The 11,649-nt window shown below is 33.1% G+C and overlaps 1 protein-coding gene across 2 annotated transcripts; it reads right to left on the bottom strand.

Moving 5' to 3' along the window:
- Nucleotides 1-5,719: 5,719 nt before the first annotated feature.
- Nucleotides 5,720-10,866, bottom strand: LOC127876107 (cell adhesion molecule 2-like). Of its 2 annotated transcripts, XM_052421039.1 has the most exons (6): nt 10,797-10,866; nt 10,147-10,500; nt 8,789-9,103; nt 8,135-8,440; nt 7,121-7,253; nt 5,720-6,260 (listed from the first exon to the last, which is right to left on the bottom strand). In XM_052421039.1, the coding sequence occupies exons 2-6, from the start codon at nt 10,475-10,477 to the stop codon at nt 6,230-6,232; spliced, it is 1,116 nt and encodes a 371-aa protein (XP_052276999.1). In that variant the 5' UTR covers nt 10,478-10,500; nt 10,797-10,866; the 3' UTR covers nt 5,720-6,229. The 2 variants fall into 2 exon arrangements, with proteins under 2 accessions (XP_052276999.1, XP_052277000.1); XM_052421040.1 differs by lacking the exon at nt 7,121-7,253.
- Nucleotides 10,867-11,649: the final 783 nt, after the last annotated feature.

Consider the following 11,649-nt stretch of genomic DNA (forward strand, 5'->3'; position numbering starts at 1 on the left):
ACACTTTGCACAACTATGAACGGGTATGTCTAGTTATTCGCTCTGAGTGGAAAGCGTTTAAGAACATGAATAACTGACAAAAAGGCTTTGCTTTTAAGTGCAAAACAGTATGATAAAACATCCTTTAATCTCACATAAATGCAGTTTGTATAAATTCTCTTTTACTTTATCATAAAACAAATAGTGGGTAAACATGTGTTTTGATAAATAAATTTTGGTAAATTCTAAAAGTGCACTGAAAATAGTACTTCTTATATTTTTTATCAGAATCAAAGAGTTTCTTTTTAAAGTAATCGAACATTTGAGATTCTTTATAGTAGATGCAAATAAGTACAAAGACATGAATATAAGAAGACCAATGTTGGTATAAGAAAACATATTGAATATTAGTGTTTATGTCAGCCCAAATTATTAAACAATTATAATTGTTAATTTTACCTCAAACGCATTGAATAATACAAGTCACACTGCTTATATTGTTCCTAAAACCGACGATTTAATGTCTAAAAATACAACGGCTTTCTAGTACATACGATTTGGTAAATCTGGTAAACCGCAAAGTTAGTTCTCCGTGGCGTAATAAATATGGTGTCCGCCTAGCAATCAGGAGGTCATGGGTTCGATCCCCACTTGGGAAGCGTTCTCTAGATCTTCCCCAAAGAAAAAAAGAAAAAAAAGTACTAGTTATAGGCCCAGGAAACGGACTCGAGAGCGTTTCTATAAGCCTCGGGCTTTCGATGCAATCGAGCTAAAACTAGAACTCCGCGAGTTGATGTGTCGCTTGATGGTACTTGTTTACTATTATATTGGGAATGGGACATTAATTCTTAATGCTGTTACCATCAAACGTTAACCCTTTTTGTCCTATTTAGTAACATATTATATAAGCAAAGCTTTTTAATGAATGACCAAAATAATTGTGTATGAATATTGTAAATCTAATAGCAAACAAATAAAAACACACAGAGATACTAAACACAATATGCCCTCCTTTGTGCTATAATTTGTGAATTCTCTTCAATTCTAAACTGCTATCCACACAGGTTTGTGGTGGCTGTAGTACGTTTCTAGTTCACCAACATCTTTATAACTGTCAAAATTCACAAATATCAAATCGTTTATTATTATTATTATTATTAAAAAAGTTTAAAGTAAAGCTCAAGAACCTAGTTATGAATCTTTTTTGGGTCGTGGTCGCAGATTTCGAAATCTTAACGCGGACCCTAACTGCAAGGTCACGGTCACAGGGGTCAAAACTTGTATGCGCATGGAAAGGTCTCGTCCAGATACACATGCATACCAAATATGAAAGCAATATCTGAAATGACATAGCCTTTATGAGCTTTTTTTAATCGCGGTGGCATATTTCGAAACCTGAACGCGGACCCCAAGTTCAAAAATTTCATGCTCATGGAACGGTGTTGTCCAGATACACACGCGTACCAAATATGAAAGCAATGTCTGAAGGGACACAGTAGGCATGAGCATTTTTCGAATCGCGGTTGCATTTTTTCGAAACCCGAACGCTGACCCAAGTTCAAGGTCAAGATCACAGGGGTCAAAAATTGTATGCGCATGGAAAGGTTTGGTCCTGATACACATGCATACCAAATATGAAAGCAATATCTGAAGGGACACAGTAGTTATGAGCCTTTTTTGAATCACGGGCGCAGATTTCGAAACCTGAACGCTGACCTGGAAAGATGAAACAAGTGTATAAAATACAGTCAGATTGTTTGATTTTATAACAACTTCATTTTCTTAAGGGGTGTCTTTAAGTGTTTTAATGGTAGTTAAAATTACATGTGTAACCTGTTTTTTTCATAGCCCCTTACACATTCGTCAAAATCAAATCAATACTTTTTAATTTTCATTCAAAATACTATTCATACCAATTTCCATAGTTGTAGGTCTAAGGTTTATCTAGATTTCGTGTGAAAACGAATGGTCTAGGGAACTATCGGCATATGGACAGGCGAAAAGCAATAAACACCCGCTTCTTTAAAGAGTGTATAATTGTGGGGATGAGCTAAGTAAAGAGAATCGGTTTTAAGCGCCAGACGTTATTTATGAAAGAAATATTCATGTACTAATATACAAATACAAATACATGTCACTTATATAGCGCAAAAAATATTAAATAAATATTCTATTGCGCTTCACAAACACTGCACAATGGTAATCCGTGAAAAAGATTGAACAAATGAGTTTTAAGTGTTTATCTAAAACAGCCCTCATGGTCAATGATTTTTAAGTGGCTTGGTAGATTATTCCACAATAATAACATTAATAACATAAACCACGCATTAGTATAGCACAATGTTTAAAAAGATAAACATACATGTATTTTACCATTTCTCACTTCATTATAATCAACTTAAATCGATATAAAACCAAATTTACATTATCACCAAATTTCGTGATATACAACACAAAAGAAAAGGTGAGCTTCCAGCATGTGGCAGAATTTCGCAGACGACAGAGCATACAGCTTACCTATCTCTTTTAAAAGGGGTAACGGAAATCTATGTTCCTGGAATAGTTTTGATTATCAAGATTGTCCATAATTATCATTATGGAAAATCATAAATATGCAAACGCATTTTGCGTCAACTAATATTATTACTGCAGTATAATTGGATAGTGTGAATATTTTAGATAGCTTCCAAAATAAAACTTATTTAAAAAATATATTTCATTACGTTTACTCATGAGAAACACATGAGAAACAAGATACTACCTAAACTATATTAACATTGTTAAACTAAACAAAGTATCTAGAAGTTTACTTGAAAGAGCGGACAATGGAAAAAATATATACGCCCCTCTCTAAAAGTTGGGGCATAATACAAACGTTAAGCCTTTGTTTTATTTCTACTTGTTTCTACAAGTAGAAAGACAAATAATATTAACTTTAATATGATATCAAGATGCAATCTGAAAAGCTATTGTTTGCGCCCATACCAGACAGTTCTTGTAAACAGAAGGTTCTTGTTTAAAATCAAACGGCTTTAAAGGTTGTAATTTAGTATATTTTTAATCTAGTTAACTAATTGCCGTAACCAATCTTGTGCAAATGAGATAAAACCTGTGTCGCTTACACATCAATCAAGCTAAGTGTATCAATGTCAAAACTGTTAGGTTAATAAAATTAAGTGCAATATAGAACTGATACAGTCGCTGACGCATTTAACGCAGGTAATAATTCATCCGATATCAAATACATTGACACGAACACAGTCAATTATTTACTTTAAACTTATAAATCTGACAGGATGTAAAGGTAAATCAACTCTACTGAAGGGTTGTATTGACATACACTGTACTATTACATCAAAGCAACTGACGATGGTTGAGTGTTAAACTATTTTATATTCTTATCAAACCGTATCAGTAATACTACACAATAAAATGAAAACTAATCAGTGCACGAGTTTCATTTGATGTGTATGTCTTTATTTAAAGACAGCGATCACTTGTCGTAATTTAAGGAAAAACATATATGTTTAGTTTTAAGGAAAATATGCACGTCGCCGAATATGGATAGATAACGACGGGTGACCAAATGTTGAATATATCACTAACTAGTGAAATATATATTGAACATGAGAGTGATAGACACACGAGAAAAGAACATATAAGTATAGGTGTTTTTGTGTGCTGTAAACTGTATACATTCATATATAAGTTTATTATCATTCAATGAAGATGGAATTTATTTTTTTGTTGGGGGGGGGATTGATGATGTTCGGCAACATTTTGAGCATTTTTTGGGAATGTTTTTAATTACTATAACAGGAATGTACCCAAAATACATGCATTACTTCTCTTTACATCTCTGAAGAATGACACGAGTGTTTGGTAAACAATCGCGTTGTGAATTGTTCATACTATAGTTAGTTAACACAATAAAAAAAGGACAATATACTTAAAATATGAGGGAGCAGGAATTATGGATCTTTTTAAATGCCCATCTCCCCAAAAAGATATACCTACCTTGCAAAAAATATAACTCATCGCAATAACTCTAAAAATATGAAAAAAAGACTAATAGAATATTGTCATATTCTAAATTTTTCAGGATAGGCTAAGACAAAATTAACAAAAGGTTATAACTCTTAGCATAAGGGTTCAAGGGTTATAGTTATTGTGAACGGCCTATAATTTCATTATTTATTATATAACGAGTATTTATTACCATGCATTTAGTCGTTAAATTATTATATACTGAGAGACTAATATACTTTTACGCATAAATTGAATTACATAAGAGGTGTAATACAGGCAAATAATAAGGATAGCGCTCACGTAGTTCTGAATGGGTCAACTGATTTTAACTTTCAGCTTCTGATTAAGAAGATAGAATATTAATAAGAAGATTAAGAATGGCGGTTGAAAACACCGTTAAACATACACTATTCATGAAATTGTTATCAAATAAATTTGACTTATCATTAAAATAAATCAAGTGTGTAAACCTGTTTTATGTAGTCTAAATGATACGATTAAAAGATTTGTATTATTATAAACGTGAAAATCAGAGATCAATATATTAAAGCAGTCCAACGTGGAAACAACACATTCTGGTAGACAAATTGTCATATCTCGAGGTTACACGCAATATATCAGCTTGTTTTGTGCTTAAATTAATGAAATGAAATCGTTGCTATTTGTTCATCTGACGTCGTTTCGTTTTCAGTGTTGCCTTTATCTCGAATGCATGAATCCAGCAGATTTCCATACCCATATTACCAGCCCCTCGACCTATCAATAAGACGGTACATAAAAGTGCACACATTCGAACCATTGTTTTACATTTGGCTTAAGAAAGTCGTAGGCCTAAAGTTAAAAAATAATTTAATACAGCAAACCGTTGGTCGACTTATTTTATTAAAATACAATAGAAGCAATAAAAGAGTTGTGTACAATTAGTATAAACGTAACTTTATTAAAAATCCGTTTCGCTAGTCTTAATAAAGCTAACAGTATAACTACTTTGTACAGATGAAATCTTTACTAGCACACTAAAATAATGTGCGCATTATTCGATTCAAGCTGCACGCTTTCGCATTCATGGTTTATTTTTCTGTCTGTCTATGTACATTATATTAACATGTCTTAATTGTGTTTGGCTTGTGATTACATCTTGGGTAAGTGTGAGGTTCGGCTAGCTCGAATGCTATCATAAACCCACAATGCGTCGTATGGAACTTCCAACGTGATACTCTGAGATTTGATATTATTTTATTTTTAAAGTTAGGTCTTTGTTATAAAAGTAGTGGGCACGAAAAGTATTGTCTTTCCCGATAAAATGTCTGGATTTCATATTTCGTAATATCACAGTCTGCAACATTCTGAATGTTTAATAAAATGTTAAGTAAACAAATGAGTCATACGAGGCATCCTGTGAGACAAATGACTAAGAATGATAATTTCCCGAACCTATTTAGTTGTCTATTTACATACAACCTGTGCCAATACTTTATAAATATCGGGAAATGTGTTTTTACTCGTGACAGTTTGTGATTGCTTTTCAAAACGACAAGTATAGATCGTAACTATTTCGTTTGAATCACCATTATGGATTTGACGGACAACAACGGGAGCATAGTTATTGTGAATATTTTAATGGAAATTTGCGCATGTTCTTAAGAGGTATAACATAATGTACATACGTTATTAGAAAAAAAAATATATATATGGCTAGGGACAAGTTGAGTTTAAAATACAAGTAATACAATTTAGTACCATATTATGTCGGACATGTCTTGATATATTGACAATATTTATGCAATACATGGCTGTTTTGCTTGAAAAATAAAACGCGTTTGTGTTTATGCTTTTAAAATTGTATTGTAATCGACATGTTTGAATAATTTTTAACTCACACACATTTTGGCTCGAACTGTTCAAGGTTATTCCCGTAGCTAGTTAATTGTTTCGGAGAAAAATTGCGTCGGTTATATGCGCACGTACCATAAATAACGAACTCGAGCTGTTTTAAAGAAGTTGATCATGTCTTCGAAGATCGGGTTTAACAAGCGTGCGGATATAAATAACGAAACAGTATATATATACCATATACACATGAACACAGCACCAACATGCGCAAACTCAGCTTTGATTATTAGATGAAAACCTGGTAGCTTTTAAAAAATACATAAAAATATTCTAGCTGTAAAAAATGTAACTTTGGTCTCCATCGGACGTCGCCAGGCAATAGAAACATTTATGCATCATTATCGTCTATAGTGGTGACACTGAAACACAATAGCATTATTAAAATCAATCGTAACATGTATAAATATTATTATTTCAAACATCAAATGCTGACCACACTGTTTTCCATACGGCCTTGCTATTGGCCTGCCCAGTTTTTGACAATGTACGTCTGACTAAAATAATAGTTTCTCCATAAGCATGTGAGTTTGGTTCAGCAAAGTCATTTGATGATATCCATTGTTTTTCTACTTAAAATTATGAAATATTTTTTTTGCAGTATTCCGTTTAGCTAAATAATTTTTTCGTGTATAAATAAATGCAGCATCTTTGTAATTGGTACATATGTGCAATATATGTGTTATATTAAAAGTAAAACAAATGAACACTTTGTGAAAGATACATAGTCATATTTGATAGATACTTTGTGTTCATTTAACTAAGTTTATATAAACAATAATGATATATACTAAAATACAAACATTTGCATACCTACGAATAAATAAACTTTTGTTGCGATAAAATATGAAAGCGAAAGTCGCTATTCTGGCATATTTGTTTTGCGTGTAATTAATTCGAGAATATATTGAGAATTTAAATATGTTTAAGTCGAACTAGTACCATAACGCTGTATGAATAAGTTAACTTTTACAAATGAAAACCAATGACAATCTTTTCAATGCTTGGATAAGTCGCCCTGCTTTGAGAATATGCTCCATTAAATTCAGATAACTTATTATTACAATCAATTATTATTTGAGATACAACGCACCTAAAAAAAATCTAAACATTAGCATATATGTTAATAGTGGCAGTTTAGAAATGTATATACACAGTGTAATCTTAAAAACACAGCTGCACATTTTATTAATGTTCACTATAGACTTGATTGAGGGTTTACCATTCTTTTTTTCCCAATTTGCATCTGCTGATAAAAATACCGATCAGTACAATGATGGCTGCCCCTACTAGAACTCCCACTATTCCACCAATGATTGCAATGTTCGCCTTATGGGGTGGTTGCGTTACCACTGCTGCAATGACATATATTGACATATATAATCAGCCCTTTAAATAAATATATGATATAACTAAGGCATAACGGCGCAAATTAAATTAGAGTTGTAAAATCTCAATTATATTCGATGCTTCGCTTATGATTATGACGTATCAGTACATGCCATTAAACTTATGTTATATGATCACGAACGTTTGACTTAAAATCATTCTCATCCAGATAATGTAAAGAATCATACAATATGTAAACCGGTACATTCGATATCTGTCTAGGCATGTACGTGCCCTTGTTATTTAATATAGTAACACACAATGTCATTTATTGATGGAAGACATTGAGAGGTTGTGCAATGTATAAGATCCATTACTCTCTTGTAAGTATTAGTGCACTTACTGCATTTGGCTTTTTTATAGTCTGTTCATTTTGTGGAGTATATCTCTGTAGTACTGGAGGTATTCAACTGAACCTTCTGTTAATAATTGACTATTTTTGAAACCATTGTCAAGTACAAGATCATAGATTTCTCTACAGATTTTGCCAAATGAATGTAAATGTGTATTGTGTGAAATTAATTTTTGTTTTCGTAACAAAAAAATCAAGGGGCCCAAATGGCTTCGTGATATTTGAGCTGGTTAATCAAACGAGTTATATGCTCATTTTTGCACATTAATAAATATTGTATCGCATACCATTATAAATCATTAAGTCTCCTTAAATATATATAATAATCAGCAATGCTTTCATTGAGTACCATTAAAGTACCTTGCAAAATCATCTGTTATAACGAAATTATATGTTATTAATTTTACTGTTATTTTGAAGGCGTAAATTATGTTATACATGCACATTTTTATATATACGTGTAATATACAGTGTGAATCTATAGAAAATACTTACACTCAAAGGTAAAACACACTGCGGAACGACTTGCATTGAGCAGGAAAGTCATTGTCGAAATGCCATTCAGTGCATTATCCGCAATGCACACGAAGCATCCTTCATGTTGACGAATAGTATGAGTCGCCGGGTTATTTAGCAGCAAATCTTGACCTATTGTCGTTCCTCCGGGAAAGATCCAGGTGTAGGTGGAAGGTGGGTGGCTTTGTGATTCACAGTGAAGTGTAGTACTTTGACCTTCGACAATATGTGTGTTAGCAGATGCAGGTTTTCCGTTAATGGAGATAACCGGTTTTAAAGGAAAAGCTAGCAAATACAAAACAAACTTTTAGTATTTAAGAAAACTACAGTATGCATCATGAAGTCACTATATGTACCGTAGGTAACATGTACTTGTATTTGTTACAACATGTTTCATGTATAAACGATAATCATTGTTAATCACTCATAATAATCGTTCGGTAAGGTTTATTCACATCTGGGTCCATTGGGACGTGTTTTAGAATTATGATTTGGATAAAAATCAAAATTAATTATTGTGTGCGCAAATAATATTAGATGCAATAAATGCAATTCAAGCGTGTACAAGAAAGTCTTATTATAACTTATCATAACAGTTGCATGTTCACTCAAACAAAGTTGCTATTAACTTACACAATACTTCCACAACAGCCGTCCTCGACCTAAATTCTGATCCTACGTTACTTACGCTGCAGAAAACTTTAATGTAGGTGTTGTTTCGTGAAGGCGTAAATGACATTTTGCTGGTAACAACAAACACATCATCTACTTCCGCATAAGAATTGAAGGACTGAGTGGACATGTTCGTGAACCCTTCTCCCGAGTCCATGAACCAGGTCACCTTGGCCGGCGGTAAGCCGCCGGATGTTCGACACTTAAGCGTTGCCTCTTTGTCCGCTATTATCTTTTGCGGCAAAAGCGGGAGCAACACAACTTCAGATAAACCGACTGGAAATTAAAAAACATTTATCATGCCATGTTTACGATGGAGTGCATTGAAATGAATATATAGTATATGTGTTAATGTATTATCTATTTTATAATGTCTTTGTTTATTTCCACACATTGTCAATGTACAAAATATATTTCATGGGGCTCTACACTATCAATTAATTGACTGAAGGGCAAATCACAATGATGATTAAACAACAAGTGAACATTGGCATCAGTGTATCAAGTACTGTAATTTAAAACATCAATGTTCAACGACACAGCATTAGCTATAGATAGAGAATATTATGTGAGTTTTGGATAAAGATCCCATTTATCATGCGAGGCTAAGAACCATGTTAGCACGAGGCTTGCCGAGCGCTACCACGGTTCGAGCCGAGCATGATAAACTTGATATTGATCCAAAACTCACATAAGATTCTATGTATCCTATTATGTCCTCCATTTTTCAATTAATAATTATCAAATATTGTAACGATTGTATCTTTCCGTAGTTGACAAAAACGTATTCTCCAATTTTCGGAAAAACCCAAATCTGGTGTAAAAATAGCGATAGTATTAAGCTCAAGTTTACACGATCGTTGTTATACTGTCGATTTTCATCTGATAATAGAATAAATAAAGACTATTATGTAAGTTTTGGATACAGATAAAGTTTATCGTGCGAGGCTTAGAACCGAATTTAAAATCTAACATGGTTCGAGCCGAGCATGATAAACTTGACCTTTATCCAAACCTCACATAATATTTTATTTATCCTATTATTTCCTCCCTATTTTCGATTAATAATTATCAAATATCGCATTTTTGACGATTTTGTTTTTCCGTAGTTGACAAAAACTAAATCTAATTTTTGGAAAAAAAAAACAAATCTGATCTCACAATAGCGATAGTATAAAGCTTAAGTTTATACAATCGTTGTTATACTATCGATTTTCATCTGGTAATAGGATAAAAATAATTCGTTAGCACAAACAGTCTGTACGGGTGATATTTTATAAGAAAGATAGACATTGCATTTGGTTCAACAATAAACATACCCTCGACGGCTATAGTAGTGCTCTCACTGCTGATGTACCTTCCTCCTATCAACATTTCGCAACTCCACTGTGCGTTATTTCTGCTTCTGTGCACTTTCTTAATTGTTACAGAAAATGTGTTGTTACAATCGCATCCTACGTCAAATTCGTTGTAATTGAGTAGTTTGCCATAAATATCACAAGGCCTGGATTGACTTATAGAAATTGTTCCCAGAGAGAAGCCGTTGTCGTGCCATATAACGCCCCTGACAACATCACTCGCAATCCATGAGCAGCTCATTGTCATGTCTTGACCTTCCGTCACACGTGCTTGTGGATATGGTGTGATCATTAGTTGTTGTTCCGCTGATAACGCTATAAGAGTCGTAAAATATTTACTTTGTGAAACATATTGAGAATACGATTGTTCGCACACATGTAAAATCAAGGCTTACAAATTAACTACAGTAGTTATACTTATTTGAAGTTATGTTCATTCAACTGCGCTAAATACAAAGTGATTGTTATGTTAATAAATACAGTATTATAAGTATAACTGATACACATTTTATTGCTGAATGTATACAGTTGTGTTTGTACATTCCCCAATCAGAATGAAACGAATGCAGTATTTGCAATGTTGAAGAAGTAATACAAGTTTGAAGACTGACCATTCTAACAGATACTCCAACCAAACCATGTTAATAAAACGTCCATCTCCGAGACTGTTCTGTATTGAATTAAATGAGATAACACGACAAATGAAATATTGACGGATTATGATTGTTCTGGTTCTTCAACAAGTCGTGCTTAAAACGTAGTAAATATCTCATATCTTTGACACTACATAAGCAAATACAGTTTGACACGTGAAAAAGTCAATTTAAACCAAGGATTTATATAAACTTCCACAACAGGGGTCACACAAATGTACGAACTTTAAATGTTTTATCAACAAATATCGACACCAATATGTCTTTCTTTCCTCATAAATGAACTATCCTGGCTTATAAAATAAAGCTCTCGATGCGTGAGGTAGGCGCTTACCTCGTCAATTATAAGCAGTATCCTCACCCCATGAAACTTTCAATTGGACATACAGCACGTCTCCATTAAACAATACAAGGACGTAGATTGTGTCAGTTGTTATCAGAAATAATAGACACCATGAACTTACCAACACTATTTAGCGCTATGAACCTGCAATCATTCACACGTATGGCTATTATTGAATGTATTCCCACGTCATAACAACCGCCAAAAAGCAATAAACAAGCGTACTAGTTCATATTTTATTCAAAATATCATGTGTTACTGAACTTTCATGACAAAGATCTGAGTATGTAACTATGTGATAATATGACTCTTTTGCCTTAAAATCAAAGACAAGATGAAGTAAGTTGATACGTGGTAATGTTCCGTTAATTCGTGGCTAAAAATGTAACGATTGTGTTGCCGTGGTTTTCATTCAATCATTAAGTCATTAAATGGCAATTACATTTAACATTATTTTTTTATGGTTTC

This window comes from Dreissena polymorpha, chromosome 4, assembly GCF_020536995.1.
Source record: "Dreissena polymorpha isolate Duluth1 chromosome 4, UMN_Dpol_1.0, whole genome shotgun sequence".
NCBI classification, from domain to species: Eukaryota; Metazoa; Mollusca; class Bivalvia; order Myida; family Dreissenidae; genus Dreissena; species Dreissena polymorpha.

Bases quoted from the DNA above. Each gene is read 5' to 3' on its own strand.
- LOC127876107 (XM_052421039.1), bottom strand. From the start codon at position 10,477: ATGATCACACCATATCCACAAGCACGTGTGACGGAAGGTCAAGACATG. The intron at 8,441-8,788 runs GTAAGTTAATAG...TGTATTTGCTAG, and splicing joins GGCTGTTGTGGAAGTATTGT to CTTTTCCTTTAAAACCGGTT. The intron at 6,261-7,120 runs GTAAACCCTCAA...ATTGTGTTTCAG, and splicing joins AAATTGGGAAAAAAAGAATG to TGTCACCACTATAGACGATA.